Source organism: Impatiens glandulifera, chromosome 9, assembly GCF_907164915.1.
Source record: "Impatiens glandulifera chromosome 9, dImpGla2.1, whole genome shotgun sequence".
In the NCBI taxonomy this organism is placed as follows: Eukaryota; Viridiplantae; Streptophyta; class Magnoliopsida; order Ericales; family Balsaminaceae; genus Impatiens; species Impatiens glandulifera.
In genome coordinates, this window is record NC_061870.1 from 35,878,878 (window position 1) to 35,903,633 (window position 24,756).

Consider the following 24,756-nt stretch of genomic DNA (forward strand, 5'->3'; position numbering starts at 1 on the left):
TGCCTGCCTCCTGAGAGAGTGAGAGAAGAAAAATGGATATATTTATTTTACAGATTTATGTGGATCGGGTCGGGTCGACATTCACAATTTTAATGTTGGTGTTATTATGTTTTTGTTTTATTCGAATTAAATTCAAACTAAATTAATTTAATTTCTAATTTATAAACTATTTTATTAATTAATGAAATATAAATATAGTTGAAAGAATCCAAACTAATATATTATATATTTTTTTTATGAGAATTTGAAATTATTTAATAATATTTTTTTATAATTAATTCATTTATTTTATTTGTATTTAATAAAAAAAATGAAAAAGTGAATTAAGTATATTATATATTTTAATTTAAATTATTTTAGATTAATTGAATTATTTAAATTTAAGTTAATTTTTTTTAATATTTTCTTATTTAATTACTTAATTTTGATTATTTTTATTAAAATTTTAATGTTATAATTAAAAATTTTGAATTTGAAAATAAAAATAAAACATGTTGACTATGTTATGCGAAAACAAGTCACATGTATATTATATTAAATTAAAATTTATAGAAAAATATATTAAAAATCATATTTTATTTTGATTATTTGGATAATTTGGATAATATTAATCTAATCCGAATTTAATTTAATCCGATCTTAATTCAATCCGAAATATCTAATCTGAATTAATATTTTTAATTCGGATCAAATTGGATTACGGATTAATTCATTCAATACTCATCTAGTTCGATAACTTATATGGTGTGCGTCGTTGGCATGAAGACGAAGGAGGTAACTTTTCTATAATAATTTTACTTCAATTAATTATTATCAAACATTATTATTATTATTATTATAGCTTAGTTCAAAGTTGGTCTAGAAAAATAGGATGAAATGTCGAGTCATTTGCCTACTTTTACATATTTCTGTCACTTAATTAGCATATTATAAAGGTTGATTTTTAGTCTAAAAAGTAACTCTGTTTTTTTTGTTTAGTTTGTGTCTTCAATTTTGGAATAAGAAATTATTAACTTTTGAAAAATAATAATATTGTATTCTAAAATTCAAGACAAACTTTATTAATGGTTCAATTATTTCATTTATTGTGATAATGAATATTGAGAAGATGTTAATAAGTTTCTCTACCTAAATGGTGACCTGGAATTAAATATATTATATAATTTATATTAAATTAATTAACACTAGAAGCTGGTTTGATCCATGTTATTTAAATATATATATAAGTTGTAAGGGTATAAATTGTAATAAGGTATTAAAATGTATAAATTGTTTAGTTTGTGTCTTCAATTTTGGAATAAGAAATTATTAACTTTTGAAAAATAATAATGTTGTATTCTAAAATTCAAGACAAACTTTATTAATGGTTCAATTATTTCATTTATTGTGATAATGAATATTGAGAAGATGTTAATAACTTTCTCTACCTAAATGGTGAGCTAGAATTAAATATATTATATAATTTATATTAAATTAATTAACACTAAAAGCTTGTTTGATCCATGTCATTTAAATATAGATATAAGTTGTAAGGGTATAAATTGTAATAAAGTATTAAAATGTATAAATTATATAGGTTATTAGTGTTTGGTTGAGAATATAAAATATGTATAAATTATATATGTTTTATTATATTTTTTGTTTGGTTTTTGGTATAAAAAATAGTAAAAAATGTAAAAAAATTATTATTTTTAATTATTATTTAATATTTATCTTAATAGTTTTAATTATTGATTATATTAAAATTATTAAAATTAATATTTTATTATTATATAAATTTATTTTTAAAATAAATAATATTAATTTACATTATTTTATATATAATTTAACTTATATAGTTATATAAATAAAATTTAAATATTAATTAATATTTAATAATTATATTTAAAAAATTTGTATCATTATAAATATTTTTTTTATTTAAAAAAAAATATTAGCTTTATAAATTAATTTTATACATGACTATTATTTTTTAATTTACATTATTAGTTTCTTAAAATAATTAATATATTTAACTATATATAAAATTTTCACATCTAAGTTTTTACACTTAAAAAATATAAGTTTTTATTTACATAGATAAATAAAATATATAAAATTAAATAATCAAATAAAAATAACTAATTAAGTATTTTTTATTTTTTATTTAAATTAGAAAATTGAACATAATTAAATACAAATAAGTGTTTAGTTATAATTTTATATTATTATTATTATATTTTAAATATAATAAAAAAATAATAATTTTATAAAATAAAAGAGGAATATTAAAACTTATATACACTTGTAACTAGTTTTACTATATTATACCCTTTTAAAAATATAACTTAATTAATCATATAAATATAAATAATAATCAACCAAACAATAATTATAAATTAATGTAGATATAATTATCCTATATCTACAATATTATACCCACAACAAACATAGCCTAAGTATATATATATATATATATATTAGTAGAAATAGAATATAATTTATTTTAATTTATTAAGTAAAATAAATTATTGGTTTGATTAGAATGCAGATTCAAATGGTAATCTAGAATCATGAAAAATTATCTGTTCAAGTTGTGCCAAAAGTTTATTTGGAAAGCATATGGTACACTAACTTTTTACATACAACTACAAATTATTTTTAAATAAAAATATATAAATATTTGTCTTTTCAAATGCTTAGTAGGTGTGTAATTACTTTGTGAGTAACTAATTAAGTAGAGTAAAAAAGGATTTTGCAGGTTTATATTTAAAGATAAGAACTATAAAGGTGAGAGAATCCTTAAATATTATATTAACATTCTGTTGAAAAGTAGTTTAATTTTTTTTTTGTTTTATTTATTTAATAAGTTTTAGGAACTATCAAACATTTTTTTAGTTTAAAAAGTTATAAAATATGTAACAATAATATTAAAATAATTTTCTAAATATATATTTATATTTATACATATATAACATGTATGGAACTTAAAATATATGAAGTAAAAGATACATGTATATTTTTTGTTTACATGCTAAGATCATCTCCAACCAAAACATTCATTTTCAAACTCATTTTTGTGTAAATATCACATCAAACAGTAATTCTTTTACAACGAAAAAAATCATTCTCAAATTCAAAAGAATATTCTTATAATATTATTTCTTATATAAACTTTTATAACTTTTTAATATCACCTATATATTTTACAAACTTATAAATTACACCACATTATTATAATATCATCCAAATATTTTAAACTTAAATATAAATTAATTATAAAAATTTATTAGAAATTCAAAAATTACAATACACGAACACAAACAAATACATATGAGATTGAAATAAAAAATTATTTGTACAAATAAAAAGGAGATAAATTTTCAAATATTGGAATTGTTGTATTTCTCCCACAAATGTTGGAATTGTTGCATTTCTCCACATATGTTGGAATTATTTTAGTTTCCTAAGTACTTTGTATTTTGTGTATTATTGTAATGTATTTAGTCATTTTTATAATTATATTTAATATATATATATATATTATATTAAAGTATTTTTTTTTAATATTCTTATAATTTTTTTAAAATATTATTATAAATTTATGTTATATAAAAAATATTATATAAATAAATTAAATTAATAATTATATAAATAAGCTTAATATAAAATATAAGATAAAAATATAAACAAATAAAATATATAAATAAATTAAAATATAAATAACTTATACAAATTAATTATATAAATAAGTTTAATATATAAAATTGATGAAATAAAAGTTAAAGGGTTAAAATGTGGAAAAAAAAACTGATGATCTAACTACACTAACAACGCAAATGAATGCTTTGGAGGGAGAATATGAGATATTCCATTTTTGGTTTCCCATTTGGCATACAATTGGAGCTGCTAATCTCATTTGGCGTTTCATTTTGCAGTTCTACTGGAGTTGCTCTAATAGATGTAAAATATGATTTTAAAAAAATGATATATCATGTGGAAATCGTTTTAAGAAATTAAAAAATCATGGTTTCATTAAAAAATAAAAAAATAACATATCACATATTTATTTAGCTTTAACATTTTTAATTTGAATTATAATAATATAGGGTATAAATCTCATTTGTATTTGTATGGCCATAAAGTCACAATTGTAAAGTGTTAAGAGATTTTAGAAAGAAAAAAAATTATATCTATACTTATTTATAAGAAATAATTTACTATAAAATATGTTTCTTGGAAAATAACTTATTAAGATTTTCTTATCAAATTATCCTCTATATATATTAAAATTTAACAGAAAGATTGATGTGTTAGTTAACTTAGTTTAGTATTCATTTATATTAATTAAAGTTCAAGGAGATGTAAATTTAAGAACCTTAATGACTCAAGTTTTTTTTAAGAAAATGTTGATATCTTTTGTTTAAATATCACTAGAGCTTGTTTGATTTGATCTTAAGTTATTTTAAAGTTTTCTTATCTAAAACTCAACTACTAATTTATCCATTTAATCATTGTTTTTATCTATTAAAATATTATATTAACCCACAAAAATAAGAGATAAAACAAAATATAAGTGTTTTTGTATTCTAATCCTATAGATTTTTTTTTTTTACAATTTTAGCAAACAATATTTTATAGAAAAAAAAAACTGATAAAATTTAAAAAAAAAATCATTTCCTCAAATAAGTTCTAAGTGACCAAATATTTTATTTCATTATAACCAAAGAGTAATAATTTTTTTTTTTTTATAGAATGACACCTCACATCAATTACTTGCTTTAACTTAAAATGTTTTGAAATTAAATTAACCATATAAATACTAAATAATAATAATAATAATATAATTTTGACTATGTAACATATGACTATGCAGATCATGCCTAGGGGCTAGGATTAAAATTATTATTTTTTCATAATTTTTACAATTTTCACAAAAATATTTCCCGATGAAATAGTATCACCATTAAAATAAATTATTTTTTTTTATTTTCCTTAAATTATAAGTGATTATATACAAGTATTCTTTTTAAAAGAAAATATATATATCAACATATGCATATATTAGAGCTGGTTTGATTTTGGTGTTTTTGGAATAAAAACTGGTTTAATTTAAAAAGAAAAAAATCAGTTTGATATTATTTAGATTTTTTTTTTTAATATACATTAATACTCGTATGGAAAAGAGAAGTGTCTAATATTCAGGCGTTGTTTGATTTTAGTTATTTTAATTAAAATATTTTTTCACGAGAAATTATTGATTAAATAATAAACTAAAATATGGATATATAATTAATTTATTATTTATAGTATTTTAAATATTAAATATCTTGACACAAATATTAAATAATAGTTCGTTATAACATTTTTTGCCAAGTATACTGATAAAATATATGAATTATTTATATATTAGAGAATAACTTATGTTTGAACGGATTGAATGAACAAATATGTGTGTAAAATAAGGATGGAAACGTAGGAAGTGTGAATAATACTTTACCTTTCATGCAAACAATATGAAGCTTTGTAACAAAATATATATATATATATATATATATATATATATATATATATATTAGACAATAATAATTTACATGCTTTTGTTTTTGAAAACTCGAAGTTAGTAGTGTTAAATAACTCAAGTTATATTATAGAAGTAATATGTTTACTTACAACAAGTTAAAACTTTATTTATTATAAAATAATAAAAATATTAAAAAGCATAACAACAAATCATATGGCCTTATCAAAAATTTCTTTTAATTCACAATTGTTGAAATTCATTTTATTAAAATTTATTTGTATAGTTATTATATATTTATTCGGAATCAACAAGGCACATCAGTTAGAGATTATTTAAATAATTTTTAATTAAATATTATTTAACTTTCTCTTATGGATCAAATTATCTAAAATAAATATATTTTTTTAATGAAATATCATTAAATCGTTTTAAAAAAAATATATAAAATATTAAAAATAATTATAATTATATTTTACTATCATTTAAATATTAAAAAAAATACATTTATCAAAATCAAAATCAGTACTAATTATAATTCTTTAAATAAACCTTTCCATTATTTAAATAAATCACTACGAAAATGTCACTATTGAATTAAATAATTATGATTAAAAAAAGAAGACTTTGTTTTTGAATTATTTTAATAACAAAAATAAAATTAAACTACATTTCACTCCAATCTCATTTATCACATCACTTAATTTATTAGCTAAAATATATTTTATTTTATATAATTATTTATATATATCAATACCAAAAGGTCAAGTTTATCCGAAGTCATGACGGTTAGAGCTGTGGTTAATTTGGATAATTGGGTCGGATTGTGGGTTGATCCGTTTTTAAAATTAAAACGGTTAAAAATAAAATTAAAAATGCTAGAGGTATGTTTCGAACTTGCAACCTAACAAAACAAGTACAACTCTTTAACCAACTAGGCTACAAATATTTTATATTTTAAATTCAACACTAAATTTGATAAACGCGAGACGTTTTAATATTAATATAAGTTCAACTTTTTAACTAACTAATATATAATGATGTTGAGTAAATGGATACTTGGGTCGGATTGTGGGTTGACCCACACATAAACTTAAAACGGTTAAAAATAAAATTAAAAATATTATCCGTAATTTTTTTCACAATTTTTTATATTATTACTCGTGCAAATGCACGGGCTAAATGTTAGTTATATTAATAACCCCAATCCGATTTAATCCCACCAAGATCTAAAGAATATTCAATCTAATAAACATGATTCACTCGCTCTCAATCCCATTAATTGGCAAATTAACTAAAATATTAATTAAGACAACTTAGGCTTGGTTCGGATTGTTTTTCTTTTAAAATAATTTATATAAAGAAAAAAAAATAAAGATGGTTGATGATTTTTAAAAGGTAATGATTATTTTTGATAAAAAAAATTTAAAGGGTATTAATATATATAAATAAAAAATAATAATTTAAAATAAATGTATTTTAGTATTTTGGTTAATGAAATTAATGATTTGATTAATTGAAAAATTAATTTTTATTAGTTTTTTTTTTAATCTAAAAAGAACAATAATGCCTTTAATGACAGATTGGTTTTCAGATTGATCAAAAATCACATATTCTATCACAACATAAAAAAAAATGTATTTAAACATATTAATTATCATAGAAGATGGTTATTATTAAATGAATATGTGTATTAAGCTCTAATTAAGTTATGAGAAGCAAAGAAAGTGAATCAAACTAGACCGGACATAGGAGAGGTCTTTATCTTTAGAAGGAAACGCAATGCATGCAGGTATATTTGATAATCTATAAATATTAATAAAGAAGATTAAAATTTCACGATAAAAGAGAAACGCATGCAGTCACATCAAGTGACATATCGAAGAAGAAGAAGTCGGACAGACCAATTTTTGAGATACCACGGGCAGAGACGACAGGGCCAATGGAAAAGTGGCGAAGGCAATTTTACATGTTCCTTTGCCAGATATTTATATCAGATGACGGATCGATGGGACCTCTATGTAATGCCAAACAATTAACATCTCCATCAAATCAAATCAAATCATATTTCAAATATATCAATTTAATAAGTGTTAATTTTGTATCCAACTATTTTAAGTTATAAATCCTAAACCATATAACAAAGCACTTAAAGGAGTTCGTTTGATCTATAGATTTTTTTTATTTATATTATGTAAACTATTGTAATCATAAAACAATTAGTTTAATAACTTAAATTTTAATTTTAAATATAAAAATATATTTTAATAATTCATTTTAAAAATAAATAAATATCCATACAAATAAAAATAAAACAAGCTCCTAGTTTTTAGACCCCCATGACCCAATACCCATGAGGATTCTCCAAATCCTTAGGGGCAGAGATTTATTAGGCACTTACCCACCCTCTTTTACACTTTTACTAGGTCTTGTTTGGTTCATAAGTTACAATGTTTTGTTTCAGCAATTATTCGCTGCATTCTTATATTCGCACAGGGGCTAGCTAGGACTCGTTTCATATCTGGCTATTATGATTTATTATTCCGAATAATTTTATTTAATAAAAAATTGTTTTTTTTAAATTTGTTTGAAATAAATTATTAAAATATATTTTTAAAATTTAAATTTAATAAAAATAAATAAATAATATCAATTTTGATATTTTAATAAATAAATAATTTGATAATTAAAATAATAATAATAATAAAATAGAAATTTTTAAAAAATGATAAAGCTTTGGACCGTTTGAGCTTAATCGAAAAGAAATAATAAGGCCTTGTTAGGTTGAGGTTATTTAAATAACTCAACCCACTCAAACTTATTTTCATTCCCCCTCTCATCAATCACATCTCTCAATTCATTACCCAAAATACTAAAATACCCTTTATTTTAAATTATTATTTATTATTTTATTATTATATATTAATACATTTTAAGTAATTTACCAAAAATATTCTCATCTCCTCAAAATAATCACCGATCATTACTCATTTTTCCCCTCTAATTTATTAATAAAGGGTATTTAGTATTTTGATTAATGAATTCAGTGATATAAACACTGAGAGGGAGTGAAATGTTATATTTTAGTTTTGGTTATTCAAATAATTCATATGGAACAAAACTTTAAAGCTAGTTGGTTATTGTTTTTATTAAAAGATATTATAAGATACAAAAATATATTTATTTCATTATGATAGCTCAATTAACTAAGTAAATCTTAAAAGACCTAATATTACATCTTCAATTTATAATTTTAATCATCTTTAAGTTAAGTTCATGTTTGTATCATAAATTCCAAAAAAAAAACAATATTATTAATTGATTTAATTATTAAAATATATTATTTTATTTATAATAAATTTTAAAAAATAGTAATTTTAATTAATTTAGAATAGTAGTAACGTGAGAGAAAAAAAAAATATACAATCATACAAGCTCAATAGAGTTGTTTGATAAAACATCCTCTTATTATGCTTTGATACTATTAAATATTATTAATTTTTTCTTTTTTACCGTGAGTGATAATGGTGATTACAATGTACAAAGCACAAGCAAGAACATAAGAAAGTGTAATTATCACAGATCAATTCATCATCAATCAATGGCTTCTCCATCTAATCGAATATTATTATTATTATTATTATTATTACTGCTTCTTGAAGATATGTTTTCAAAGACAAAATGAATGTGGTTCATGTCTGCCCTTTAATTACCACTTGTAATTATAGTCTATGAGTACTAACATATATCTTTATCATTCTTTCTTCAATTTTTATTTATTGATCATCCATAATCCATTAGAAATATTCACATGAATATGAAATACCCAACCACTATATTTAATTTGCAACATTACATACATGTACATAGACATGTAGACCTTAGATTGAACCATTGCCCTAAAGTTAATTATGTACAAATTAAATTACAAAAATGATTAATTAAAATCATATCTGATTAGGCCTTTAAATATAAGAATTCTCAACTGGCAGAGCCATTAGCCATGTGATTAGCATTCTGGAATATATTTTCTCAACCAATTACAAAAATAATAATAATAATAATAATAACAGTTGAGCTAGCCTTTACTAGCTATATATATACATATAATATTAGTTAATGCACATCATGAACCTTGATCCCAATAATCATGATGATTAGTATATAACATCCCCAATGAGTTGGAGATCATTGTTATTAATTATCAATCCATTTTCAAATGCATGATTGTTTCTTTCTTTACAATTTTATATATATGACCATCCATAAATTAATATATGTAGATATGTGGCACCCCATGGCCAACAAACTAATCTAAATTAAACAGCAAAACTTTAAAGCTCTAGTCAAAATTTTGAGAAAGTGACAAAGAATTGAAATTGGTGGATTACTATAAAGATTTTGAAAATAAAAACTCACTTTTTTATGGCTTTTAACAATCTTTCTAATAATAATATGCATAAAGTGTGATGAATTATTATGTTATGGCATGGCAATTGGCAAGTTGCTTAAGAAAATTAATTCATTTAATGACCCCAATTTGCTTATAATTAATTATTAAAGAAAATATATATGGAGCTTGATGAGGATTCAAAGGAAGATGGTTAGAGATGATTAATTCCTATAACTATTAAGCTTTTTAGTTGTAAAGAGGTAGGGTGGGATTATAAAAGCAAGATCCAAGACCTTTTTATGATCTTGTAACTATGTCATTATCATGAGAAAGGAAGAACTAAAGTAAATGGGTATCTTCAAAACTAACCTATATTTAGAAGAAATAGATAAATAAATTTGTTAATAATCCTGGGTATTTTTTATTTTATAATAATTCATGTCTAATTGGTCAAAGGGAAATAACAAGTATTATATATTGATCCATGGACTAAACAATTTTTGTTACACAGTTTGCCGACTTAGTATATTGATCCGTGGACTAACGATTTTTGTTACACAATTTGCTGACTTAGTGTTAGTTTAGTTAACAACATGACTTTTGTATTTTCAAAACTTTCTTAATATTGTTCAATTGGATTGCAATTTTAATGGAGTTTGAAATCCTTGTATTCTTTAATTAGGTTTAAGATTTGATAGCTTTTGATTAAGTATGAATATTATATATATATTGCAATATTTTAAACATAATTTAGTCCTTAAGTTGAAACCAGGTGGGAATGAGTGTGTAGATATTGGGGTTGGAGTTGATGACACCAAAGACCTTTTTTACTTTTTATTATTCTTTCTTTAATATATTAAATCATGAATATATAAATTAAGAGAAATATTTATTTTCCTTTTCCTCACCCTTTGTAGCAATACATCATTTTTTTTTCTTCTCATTTCCTCGACCTGTGGTGTTGTCTCAAAATCTGTAGAGTTAATAGGTTTTTATATTTGTTTTTAGATTTTATTTATTTTTTTTATATAAAAAACAATTAGATGGTATTTCACTCTATTCTTTTTTTTTTCAAGATAAAATTCAAAAAACTCCCTCAAATAACCAAGGTAGACCATTCTGGTTTGATGCACTGTTTTTTTTATAAGATTTATCCTAAAACATAACCATCTAATTAATCTTTTATATATTTAAATATTAAAATTATAATTTATTTAATTATCTAAAATTAATTTATCTTTAAAAATAACCCTTAAAAACTAGTTTTTTTTAAAAAAAAATTCGTAAAACATGGGGAAAATCCCAATTAACCAAAGATCAAACAAGCCCTAAAGCCTAATAGATAAACCGGGTCTCGATGACCCACCCACAAATGATATTAATGTTCTCGTTTGGTGTGTGATCGGTTCACATCTAGCTAGTGATATGGTCCACCTCGCTATCATTATACATTTGTCAAACAAACTTAATAATTTATTAGACAAGCAATATATTTTATATATAGACAATTCAATTTTAATATATAAATATAATTATAACTAAACTTAATTTGTCTTCAATCATGGCTTTGTCTAGCAACTCTTTTCACGTCTGCATAATTTTTTTTTTCTTTTTCATTATGTCTTTTCTAGCATGACATATAGCTCATCAACTATTTTTGATACATGTAACAATAGAATTATGACAAGGATAAATATTTGTTTTCTTCTAAATTCAGTGCATGATTATTATATGCTCAAAAACTAAGCATTAACAACTGTCAGAAATATGTAATTATTTTGTTCATGCCTAAGTAATAAAACGTTATTGTTATCATCTTGATTTATATTGAAGCAGTAGTGAGTAGTGACGGTAATAAGAAAACCATCGTTATTTCAATTAATCCATATTACAATAAACAACATTAACTTAATATTATCGATATTAATGACTTTTGAATACTGTCTTTTTACTACTTCTTGTTAATGTTTCTACTTGTGTTTTTTCTTTTATTACAAATTTTAATTTTTTTGCAGGAAAAAAATATAAGATTAGTTTTTCTATCTAATCTTAAAATATCCCTATTTAAAACGTCATTTAAGTGGAGTCCGGATAAAAATAAAATAAAATATGAATACATTAATTAATTATTCATGTCATTAATCTATTAGCTAGCTAGCTAGGTGTCCTAGCTAATATATCTATATTTTTTATAATTTGGATGATTTAAGGGTCTTTTACACAGAATAATCTACATACTTGATAATTCAAACTATTTAATAACAAATAGATGATCAGCCTTTAATTAATGATAGACAAAACTTAGGAACTTGTCACATTGGTACTTACTATTCCACCTAGCAATGATTAATGTATTCATATAATTAATATTTATATATTCTATTTAAAGTTAAAGTTTTTATAATAAATGATACCTAATAATAATAAGTACTTTTTGTGGTAAGTAAGCACACCAAGCATGGGATAAAGCAAAGTTTTTATTGAAGAGTTGGATTTAGGGCTTAGGGTTTGACTATATTAATTAGCTAGCCAAGCAAAACCATTTACGGATGGACTTTCCCATGCCGACCCACGACTTCCGAAACTGCTAATATTGCTAAATTAATTTTTATTGGGCGTATAAAATTTTGTAAAACTCAAATTAATTAAATAAGTTGTTGATGGGAGCTGACGTGATTCAAATCACAATGTTGTTTAATAAAATGTTATTTTCAAATATTTGTATACAGTATTATCTAAACCTTATAAGAGCTCCAAAGATTCTACCAAGACTAAAATATCGATAAGTAAAAGATCTCATAAATAAATAAAATGATGTAAATTGACACTAATTATATATAATTAATCATCCCTCTTTCATAATGTTGGTGGCATATGAGGGTTTTTATTATCAACACAATTATTCATCATCAAAATTTTGTTTTTGGTATACATGAGTAATGATGCATCGGGCTAATTGGCTTAATATATACATATTTGGTCAAAATTTCATATCCTTAAAGTAGTGGCAAAACAATTAAGAACCCACCGAATGATTGATAATTTCCCATTTTGCTTATTTTCAGGGTAACAATCCTTTCAATATATTATACCATTTATCTTTTGACTATTCTGATTGGGGTTAGCCTGTTTCATGCTTGGTTATTTTTTTTTTTGGAAATGATATTGTTCAATGAAAAAGTAAATTACTTAGATTTTTAATTTATTGATAACTTATTATAATATTTGCTTATATTTAAAAAATAATTTTATTAAATATAAACTAAATAAAATGTGATAACAGTGTTTTTGTTAAAAAAACAAACAAACTATAATAGTGTGTTTAATAACTATGAAAAAGAAAATTGAAATTATATGGTTCAATTCAAATTCTTAGATTTTTTAAATAATTTAATATTAAAAATTAAAATTAAAATTAAAATTAAATTCAAATCAATGTAATTTTATCTTTCTTTATTATATTATTTTTTTCTAAGAGGAATGGTAAGTCTAATATTTAATTTTTATATATTTCTCAAACAAAAGTATTTTTATTATTTTGTTATTTATAACATAGGGCTTGTTCGGTTCAAGTTATTTAAATAACCTGAGAAAGAGAGAAAAATGATTATTAGTAATGATTGGTGATAATTTTGAGAAAATGATGATGTTTTTTTGGTAAAAAGACTTAAAGGGTATTGATATATATAAATAAAATAAATAATTATAATTTTAAATAAAAGGTATTTTAGTATTTTAGTTAATGACTTGATTGATTTGAAGGATGAGAGGGGGAGTGAAGTGAAAATTGATTTAGTTGGGTTATTTTGAAAACCCAAATACAAACAAGGCCATAGTTAATATATGTTGAGTCAGATAAATATATAATTTTTAATCTAAAAAATAATTATTTTTTAATTTAGTAGTATTTTAAACATTCAAATGATATATTGTTTTTATTTTAATTTAACATTTCGAATTGATATGTTTTTTTAAATTTTGTAAATTTAGATTTTTTTTTCTTAACGAGAATCTAACCGAATAAAAATTCTTAATGCTAATTATCTTTTATCTTAATAAGCTGGTAAAGGTCAACAAATATCTTAATAATATATATTTAAATAATTTTTACATAAGAATTGAATTTATGATCAATCTTGATGGAATTAAAATTAGAAACCCATCCAAACATACTCTACAAAAAAGCTTTAATGAAAATTGGATTAAGTGAGTTATATTGATAAAAATGTATTAAAATATAAAAAAAATATTATTTAATTATATATATTAATATTTTAATTACATGGACATAAATGAAAAAATATATACAAAATTTGAAATAACACAATCCTAACAAGACCTAGAGAGTGAGATGAGAAAAAAATAAAAATAAATAAAAAGAGGGAGAATGATAAAGTAACATATTCCTGCTGACTTACAAACAGTTACCTCCGAACACGCTAACTCCAGCTTAAGTTTGCAGCTTTTTTTTTTCTTTTTCTTTTTATATTATGAGATTCACTTTTATTCTTATTTGAATTTATTTATTTATTCAAAGTTTATTTTATTTAAACTTAATATTGTTTAAAGGTCATATCCACTTAACAAAACTAAAACTTGTAGTATGTGTGGTTGCATCTCTGATTTTTTTTTTCAACTAATATGTTACAATATTTGATGATTAAAAATAAATAAATTTTAAATAAATATCTTATTTTTAGTAAATAGGCTGCCTAAGTCTAACTAGAATAACTCAGCATATACATTACATTATTAAAAAATAAAAAAGTGAATATACGTGATTTTGAATCAATAAATATATTGGATATTTAATTTTGCATATTAGTTATACAAAAAAGAGAAGAGCCTCAACTACAAGAAGCAAGCTCAAATAAAAGCCCAGTTATTACCTAAAACAATTTCAGATAAGCCCAACTAAAATAGTTAGAAAAATATAAGCCCAACTAAATATTTGCCTCATTCGTCTGCCTTCTTCCCATTTACGATGTGGGGTAAGTCATTGGAAAGTCACTTACTCGTTCAAAGGGAAATTTGACAAAATGACCCAAAAAAAAGTTTTTAAAATGATCTACCGGATTGTCGAGGGAAAGAAAAGTCTTTGAAATTACCCTAATCACTCTAATCGCGTATGGGACACAATTGTCACTTCTAGAGACATTTTTGTCCTTCACGTTACGCAACGGTGTAATTTCGTCAAAATATTTTGAAGTGCTAATTTACACAATTAAAATTAAATTTATGGGTTGCCAGTGGATTTAAAAGACATTTTAGGGTCAAATTTCCCCATTTAACTCCCCTTCAAATTGAAGGTTTGGTTACTCTTTACTAAAAAAACAAATCTATAATTATCTTCGAAACTACTAGCCTTGTTGTACAGATCTATAATTATCTTTGAAAATTGCAGCAAATCGGTATTGTGTTTATTAAAACAAAGGCTGTTATTGAACACACAAAAAGTTTACATAATTGAATACAAGAAAAGAAAAGGAATAATAACCAGGCGCTATTAAAATGGAATAAAATTGTATCCGTCCAGATTAATCGCCTTGAACACAGCAGCTAAGGGCTAACCATCATGATCAGGATCATGGAGCCAACAAATTCTTGATTCCAGACTTCTGCTCAGACGTTAACCTTGCTGGGAACTTTATATTGAACTTAATCCTAAGATTGCCTCTTTTAGAAGGATCTTTAGGTATTGGCATCCCTTCCTTGAGAACCACCTCTTCATAATTTGGACTAATCACATTATTGCTGTTGATGGGTATACTCAAGCTCCTCCCATCCAATGTCGTTATGTTGGCTGTGTATCCTGTCAAAGCCTCGGCCAATGATATTTTCTTAGTCGTCACTAGATCGTTGCCGTCTCTAGTAAACACGCTGTGAGGTTTCTCATCAATTATGAAGACCAGATCAGACGGGATCACATTTGGATGCTCGTTTCCTTTCTCAGGGAATGTAATCTTTGTCCCCTTTTTCCATCCGGGTTTTATATCAATTGTAAGAATCTCCTGAACAGGTATTGTCTTCCCACTTGCATCAGCTATCTCTCGTGAGATTTTCATCTTCTTCGTTGTTCCTTTGTATAGATCTTCAAGACTACATGGTAATGTTTGTTCTATCGGTGGAGCTTTCCTTGGACCCGTATTCATCGGCCTACCATCACCGAATGAACTAAACATCATGTCATCTCCTCCTCCGCCAAACATGCCTCCGAACCTTGAACCACCGCCACCGCCGCCGCCTCCTCCAAATGGAGTTGAGTTTCCGAAGAATTCGGCAAAGATGTCGTTTGCGTTTCTTGGATTGAATCTGAATACGTTCGGACCATCTCCTGTTTGGAAGTATGTCGCACCACCCCCAGGTCCTCCGGCATCTGGCGGCGGTACTTGCCCTTTCAGTCCTTCCTCCCCGTATTGATCGTATACTGCCCTTTTCTGAGGATCGCTAAGAACCTAATAAAACACAGGGGAACAAACCCAAATCTCAGATCTATAATCAAGCAGATGGGTCGGCTTGCTTTTCTTCATACAATTAGATAACAGAGAGAGAGAGAGAGAGAGAGAGAGAGAGAGAGAGAGATTGAACATACCTCGTAGGCTTCAGAGATCTGCTTGAATTTGGCCTCGGCATCTTTCTTATTATTGGGATTCTTATCGGGATGCCATTTCATTGCAAGTTTCCTGTAAGCCTTCTTCAAATCATCATCTTTGGCGTTCTTATCTACCTGTAAGATTTTGTAGTAATCCACAACCATCTTCTAAAGCTTTCTTCTTTCTTTACTTTTGTGTCTGATTGATTGATCCTTCTTCTTCTTCTTCGAGTTCTGTGTATAAATTACAAACGTTTGTGTCGTCCTTCCGACAAATTTATATGAAGTAAATAAGAAATGGAATTAGACAAACCAGATTGCTCTGGAGGTCTCCTGTCGTCTCTCCAGAAACGTGTAGAAGATTCCAGAAGCGGTTAGATAATAGATAATATCCGAAATTGGATCCGGATCCAAAAGACCATATTTTATGAATCGAATTTATATATATATATATATAAAAAAAAAGTATAAAGGATTAACTAATTAAACGGTTGAAAAGGGATTGATTCAGAAAATTACCCCCATTATCCCGTGAAGCTGTCTGTATCATTTCTGGATTCCGATTCTTTCTCCCGATCAGCTGAAAATGTGAATCTGTGGTCTTCCCGATGATCAATCGAGACCCAATTTCTTGAATTTTGATATATTGTTTCTCAACAATGTCTACGATTGCCAATCCTGTATTTGTCCGTGGCATTTGTCGTACAAAGTTCCGTTTTCAGTCATCGGAAAATATTTCTACTCCGTTCTCACTTCTCTTTACATCTCAGTCTTCAGTCGTTCTACATCGGCACAGGACTCATGGCTTCAAACCTGTGGCGGCGGCCAAGATAAGCGAAGCAATGGCAGAACCAACATCTACTGTGGTTGTTCAGAACGATGCCGGTTTGGACTCGACGGCTTTCATTATCAAGGCTCGTAACAGGATAGGCATGTTGCAGCTGATTACTCGTGTTTTCAAGGCCCTAGGGCTTCGACTCGATCGTGCGACGGTCGAATACGAAGGCGAATTCTTTGTTAACACGTTCTTCGTTACTGATTCGAACGGGCGGAAGATTGAAAACGGTGAGGATTTGGACCGGATACAAAAGGCGCTTCTAGAAGCTGTAGTTGAAAAGGGTAGCGATGGATCGTTGATGACGGCTCCTGGGACGGTATCGGGGACTAGAGGAGTTGTGGTAAGAAGAGCTGGACTTTTGGCTGAGGGAGGAGAGAAAGGGGGTAAGGCGGAGAGGATGTTTCAATTGATGGATGGGTTTTTGAAGAATGATCCCGTTAATCTTCAGAAGGACATTCTTAATCATGTAGAGTTCACGGTGGCGAGATCGAGGTTTAATTTTGATGATTTTGAAGCTTATCAGGTAATCTTCCCTTATATATATATATAAGCTGCTGCTCCTTTTCTTCTGCAACTAATGTAGACAGATATACTCTTACATTCATTGCATCAACTAATGTAGACAGATATACTCTTTAGGCATTATCGCACAGTGTGAAGGATCGACTAATTGAAAGATGGCATGACACTCACCAGCACTTCAAGAAGAACGATCCCAAGCGCCTATATTTCCTCTCACTTGAATTTCTTATGGGTAATGCTACAACTCGTCTTCTGAATGTACCTACCAATCTTGAAACAGCGAAGATAATTTTGTTACAGTGTGTACCCTCCTTAAGTTTAATACTGTTGAAAAAGAATAATTATACTGTAACATAACGAGCATTGTTGATTCTCTATGATGTTTCTATAAATAGCATATGTTTTCTCAGGTCGTTCGTTGTCAAACAGTGTGATAAATCTTGGCATCAAAGATCAGTATGCTCATGCTCTAAACCAGCTTGGTTTTGAGTTTGAAGTCTTAGCAGAGCAGGTTTGTTAAATGATCATATCCAGTTATATCTTCTGACGAGCCTACCATACTTGCTTGTTATCTAGTTTTTGTATTCCCCTGATATGTTAATTTGTTGTGCAAGGAAGGAGATGCAGCACTTGGTAATGGTGGTCTTGCCCGTTTATCTGCTTGCCAGATGGATTCCTTGGCAACTTTGGACTATCCAGCAATGGGGTATACATTTCTTCATTTTTCAGTGCATATTCTCATGTTTTCATATTTGGGTGTATCATAATTCATAGATGTAATCATTTTCTGCTGTAATTATCAACTGAGAGTTAGTGTATGGCTGTTGATGGAATTTAAATTTTCTGTTATAACAATGGTTGAAGACCATAATGTGTTTTTTCTTAATTTATTGGTTAAGCTGGAAACTTCTTCACATTTGTAGTTTTTTCAAAAAAGAGAAAATTCTCCCTTCAACTATATTTGTAATCTTGCTTCTATTCTCTAGATATGGGCTGCGTTACCAGTATGGATTGTTCCGCCAGATCATTGTAGATGGCTTTCAGCATGAACAACCTGATTTTTGGTTGAATTTTGGTAACCCTTGGGAGATAGAGCGTGTCCACGTTTCGTATGAAGTCAAGGTCTACAAATACTTCAAACCTTTCTAACTTCAGAATTGTTTAGCATTTTACAAAACTTGAACTTTTTTCCTACCTATAATAATACATATATATTTTTAGTAGTATAATTATATTGCTCTGGCACTTATGTATCTTCACTTGGCATTTTTTTGATTCATTTCTTCATGAAGTTCTATGGGACTGTTGAGGAGGAAAATTTAAAGGGAGAGAAATGCAAAGTATGGGTGCCAGGAGAAACGGTAAGTCCATAATTTTGTTCATTTTTCTGGAAGCGGAATAAATTTTCTATGGCTATTAATCTTTTTGGTGGTAGGTGGAAGCTGTTGCATATGATAACCCTATACCTGGTTATGGAACCAGGAATACCATTAATCTACGATTGTGGGCGGCTAAACCTGGTGGTCATCACGACATGGTAAGTTCAGCTGAAGTCTGGCCTAATATATATTGTTATAAAGAGAGATATGACTTGGCAACATTCTGCATTTGTAGGAATCTTTTAACACTGGGGACTATATCAATACTGTTGTTAATAGACAGAAAGCTGAAACAATAAGTAATGTCTTGTATCCAGACGATCGTTCCTATCAGGTAGGTTTCTTCTTGCAATTCTCACAATCATATTCCAATATTGAAAAAATAAAAAAATATTCCGTGGATTGATATATTTTTCTTCTTTCTTTCTTATGTGTGATGCTTATTGTCAAAGCTTATAAAGCTCAATTTAACAAAAGTAAGCTAGCTGCATCATTATCTAGGATAATGAATGTGGACAGCTCAACAATGAAAGCACAAAACATTAAATACAATAATATACTAAAATGGTGATAAAAGACCAAAAATACCTACATTTGGCTGAAAATAGAGATTACTCCTCAACCTTCTTATAGAGGTTAAAATGGTAAGAAAATGTGGATTATTTTTTTTGACAAAACTTCTTATACCAATAAAGTTCATCTAATTCTATCGCACTTTTTGTTTAACCTTATTACTTTGGAAAATTCCAATTTGTGTGATTGCTATGGTGATTGTGTCAAAATAACAGCTTTCAAATAGGCTCAGTAGACTGTTGTACTAAATAGTTTATGTTTTGGTCTGGTCTTCCTACTTAAGGGTGTAGATTATTCAATTTGTCTGTATTGTCTTTCTCCCAGGGAAAGGAGCTGCGGTTGAAGCAACAATACTTCTTTGTTTCAGCATCCCTACAAGATATCATTAGACGGTTTAAAGACACACACAGTAGCATTGACGACTTCCCAGAAAAGGTTCATACTACAACCTTATGAATTACCAAATATGAAATGAGAAAAGGAAAAAAATAAAATCTATCACTGTGACAGCTATTTCTCTTTATTTATTATGTCTCCCTTTGAATAAAATCGTTCAATGTTTCAATAATGCTCATATATTTACGAAAAATCCTGATAGCTGATTTGCATGGGTTTTTTGTCTGATGAATGATCTGTTTTATTGTTTATTTATTTATTATGGCTTCAATATCTGATCCAGATTGCGTTGCATTTGAATGATACTCATCCATCCCTTGCCATACCTGAGCTCATGAGAGTGCTCCTTGATGAAGAGCACCTAGGCTGGAAAAAGGCATGGGATATTGTGTCCAAAATTTTCTCATTCACTACCCACACGGTAGTACCCAAAGGGCTGGAGAAAATCCCTGTTGACCTATTTGGCAGTCTTCTTCCTCGCCATTTACAGGTAATCTTGACATTCTAGCTTCCCTGCCAGTGATTTATAATTTCCAAAACAAGCCATTGTTCAAGAAACTGCTGAATCAACTATGCTGTAAACAATTCTCTTCTCCATATATATTTTCGCCATGTATATGAAATTAAGTGAAGTAATTTCATATTTTTTAATTTTATTTTCATGCTTTGGATCCATTTGACATACATGACACAATGGATTTGCCTCCTACAAGAAATATGTTTTGGATGTATAGGCTATACTTTTTGCTTTACATATGTTTATTTGAAACATTCAGTTCCATATCACAACATTTCTTGTTATCATATGAGAAGCATGCTATTCCTCCTTTGAGTCAGAGATGAGAATTTACTTACGCAGCATGCATAATCTTAATAATCTTCCATCTCATGTACTATTTATCATCATGATTCTTAAGCCAGTTCTCCAAGCTTAGGTTATCAGGAATTGCTAATTTGGTAGTCTTTCACAGATTATTTATGCCATTAACCATGATTTCATGGAAGAGTTGAAAAGCAAAATCGGCGAAGATTATAGTCGGTTGTCCCAGATGTCCATTGTTGAGGAAGGTGCCACCAAGGTATCAAGTGAATTCATATGCATTTCAATTATCCACTTTTCATAACTAACCATGGGAATCATTAAGCCTAGTAGTTGAGCAGCAATCATAGAATTCAAGTTGTGAAATGTTTTTTTTTTCTTGAAAAGGGTCATCTGCTAACTATTTTAATAGTTTTTTTGGTCACATATGTGCTGCTTACTTGCACCATCTTGGTTTTCTTTTTCATTGCATTGAAATTAATGTGAGTTTTGGTTTGTGTTTCTGTTCACACCATTAGTTTTCTTTTCCCCTAAAACGTAGAAATGAAATCACAGCATCATCTCATTATTAGTTCCTTTTTTTGGAGTTTACAGACTATCCGAATGGCAAACTTGGCAATTGTTTGCAGCCACACAGTGAATGGCGTTTCCAGAATGCACTCTGAAATACTGAAATCAAAAGTGTTTAAGGTAATAACTTTATCATTTTTATTTAATATCCCTTTACTCGTATCGATGCTTCTTTTATGATTGAATATTATGGTGTTATGCTATCAAATTTAGACTTTTGTCTCTGTTATATGTACTTGGTGATCTCATTCTTTTTCCCTTTGTGAAGACAAGATTTAATCATCATGTGACATTGGAATTCTGTAGGACTTTTATGAACTGTGGCCGCATAAATTCCAGTACAAGACTAATGGAGTAACTCAGGTAGAATAATGTCTCTCTGCAATCAAACTCCTCAATTAGTAATTTACCTAAGCAGTATGTGATTTGCACTGAAATAAGTTTCAGGTCTTGTCGTAAAGAAGTTATTATCTGCAATGATGATTACCTAGAATAAATATCATTGAAATTGAGCTGATACAAAAATGAGTTTTAGGGCTTCTAAAGTTGTTACACCCACGCATGGTAGCTCAAGTTGTAAGTGTCTTGAACTAAGAGGCCGAGATCTCGTGTTCAGTTCTAATTGAAAGCACTTTGATTTAAGTGAGTGGTCATAGTGTTGTTGGGGTGTTGTGCTAGCCCTTCATGATGAAAAAAATACCCTAGTCTCAAATAAATAAATAAAGTTGTAAGTTGTTACTATAATTTTGGGTTGTTTGTGATTTCTCAGCGTCGCTGGATTGTGGTCAGCAATCCTAATTTATGTGATCTTATCTCAAAATGGCTTGGAACAGAAGCATGGATTCGAAATGTCGATCTCTTGTCAGGTTTGCTAGAGCATGCGTCAAATCCTGAACTACAACAAGAGTGGATAATGGTATTTCCTTATGTAGCTTTTATAAATCCTACCTGAAATAAGAGAAAAGCTGATTTGTAAGCTATTTTCATTAATAATGTATTATCTTGCATATTCTTCATGTTTCTAGGTGAAGAGGGTCAACAAAATGAGGTTGGCTGAATACATTGAATCAATGAGTGGAGTGAAGGTATGAAACATGCTTATTTCTCTTTCAATCCGGAAATTGGGCTTAGATTATAACCTTTCCTGGTCTCTGCTAATACTTGTATCACAGGTTAGTTTGGATGCAATGTTCGATGTGCAGACAAAGCGAATACATGAATACAAAAGGCAACTTATGAATTTGTTTGGCATTATCCATCGATATGACTGTATAAAGGTATCAATCAATCTAACATGTTAGGACTAGTTATATGGAGATTTTTGAAAAAATGTTTTCAAACTGTAGTCATGATTTCTTTCCCAAATTGCACCTTGAAAGACCCTACGTTTATGACTTGTGCAATCGGAAACTGATATTTGATTCTTTTTTTTTAATCACGCTGATTATTTTTATTACTTTCTGTCTGAAGAATATGGAGAAGAGTGAAAGGAGAAAAGTTGTCCCTCGTGTATGCATAATTGGTGGGAAAGCTGCTCCTGGATATGAGATAGCAAAGAAAATTATAAAACTTTGCCATGCTGTGGCAGAAAAGATTAACAATGATCCTGACATTGGGGATCTTCTTAAATTGGTGAGAAAAAACATCTATTAGGCCTGTCGCAGATTTTTGGCGCGGATTCAATTATTTTAAGTTGGTTGATTTTGACATGTTTAATTTGTTGCAGGTTTTCATCCCTGACTACAATGTCTCGGTTGCTGAATTAGTAATACCAGGGACAGATCTTTCACAACATATTAGGTATGTGGTTGACAATATAACATTTTTCACATTTTCTGGTTCGGGACACTTGCATGGCTTATCCCTGCTCATGTGCATGATCTGATTGCCTCTTACTATCTATCTATCTATTATCCCCTTTTATCCTAAGCATAACTTTAATATTCGATTTATTATTTTAATGTAATCTCACATATTTTATTAATTTTTCTTTTTGTGCAGCACTGCAGGAAATGAGGCATCAGGAACAGGCAGTATGAAATTTCTGATGAATGGTTCTTTGCTTTTAGCAACACCTGATGGGTCCACTCTTGAAATTATTGATGAAATAGGAAAAGAAAACATGGTATATTCAATTTTTGTTTTTTGGATTCAATTTTGCATATAGGATGTCATAGTCATAGATAAAGTAACTAAAATCTAAGGCTATAAATGCTGATCATAATAGTAGGCACTGCTTCTGAGTAAGTGTTTATTATTATGGAAGGATTTGCACATTTTGATCTGGGTCTAAGCTTGGATTTTACTCTATACGATATATATATATAGTTTTTGTTTGGCACAACTGTGGATGAAGTTCAAACATTACGAGATGAAGGAACAGCACCTAAAATGCCACTTCAGTTTGCACGTGTTGTGAGGTAAATATAGAGTAATTTATTTTGGTTCTAATCAACTCGTTACAGTGTGTTTATTATATTCCAAAAATGAGCAGGATGGTCAGGGACGGGTATTTTGGTCATAAAGATTACTTCAAATCCTTGTGTGACACAGTGGAGGGTGGGAAAGATTTTTTCCTTCTGGGTCACGATTTTACTGGCTATCTGGAAGCTCAGGTAAGAATGAGTTTTACTTGTAAGTTGTAACTCTGGTCTGGCTCATGTTTACTAGTTGATAGAATCTGAATCTGAGATGATAATAAAAAATGCAGGCTGCTGCTGATAGAGCATTTGTTGATAAAGAAAAGTGGACGAGAATGAGCATTGTGAGTACGGCTAGCTCTGGAGCGTTCAGCAGCGACAGAACAATCCACGAGTATGCTCAAAAGAATTGGGGAGTAGAGCCATGCAAATGCCCCATTTAGTATGCTCAAAACAAGAGGAGTAACGATAAAAAGTAATTTGATTTTGCTTCTAATCAATCAGCTTAAGTCAATCTCACTGTTATTTGTATTCAACTCCAAGGCACAAACAACAGGCCTTAGAGCTTTGTTCATTCTGTCACATTCGCATGAAAGAACTAACCTGAATTCATTTTCTGTAATAACTCTGATCAATAAAGAAAGTGTATTATTTCTTCCTGTAAATGTATATATGTGTATATAGGTCACTTGCTTCCAACTCCTCTCCTGTTTTAAAAAGCATTTACTTTTATTCATTTTGGACATCATTGAA

General features: G+C 27.6%; 2 protein-coding genes across 2 annotated transcripts; one reads left to right on the top strand and one right to left on the bottom strand.

Moving 5' to 3' along the window:
• Positions 1-15,316: 15,316 nt before the first annotated feature.
• On the bottom strand, positions 15,317-16,732 carry LOC124914316 (dnaJ homolog subfamily B member 4-like). The gene is made up of 2 exons (XM_047454833.1): positions 16,486-16,732; positions 15,317-16,348 (listed from the first exon to the last, which is right to left on the bottom strand). Exons 1-2 carry the CDS (start codon positions 16,648-16,650, stop codon positions 15,479-15,481), a joined length of 1,035 nt encoding a protein of 344 aa, XP_047310789.1. The 5' UTR covers positions 16,651-16,732; the 3' UTR covers positions 15,317-15,478.
• Positions 16,733-16,975: 243 nt separating this feature from the next.
• Positions 16,976-24,668, top strand: LOC124914315 (glycogen phosphorylase 1-like). The gene is made up of 22 exons (XM_047454832.1): positions 16,976-17,846; positions 17,963-18,077; positions 18,256-18,356; positions 18,460-18,551; positions 18,832-18,967; positions 19,138-19,206; positions 19,281-19,382; positions 19,460-19,558; positions 20,122-20,232; positions 20,477-20,683; positions 21,165-21,272; positions 21,608-21,703; positions 21,890-21,946; positions 22,353-22,499; positions 22,609-22,668; positions 22,756-22,860; positions 23,054-23,215; positions 23,310-23,383; positions 23,585-23,708; positions 23,912-24,003; positions 24,078-24,198; positions 24,294-24,668. Exons 1-22 carry the CDS (start codon positions 17,145-17,147, stop codon positions 24,444-24,446), a joined length of 3,033 nt encoding a protein of 1,010 aa, XP_047310788.1. The 5' UTR covers positions 16,976-17,144; the 3' UTR covers positions 24,447-24,668.
• The last annotated feature ends 88 nt before the right edge of the window (positions 24,669-24,756 follow it).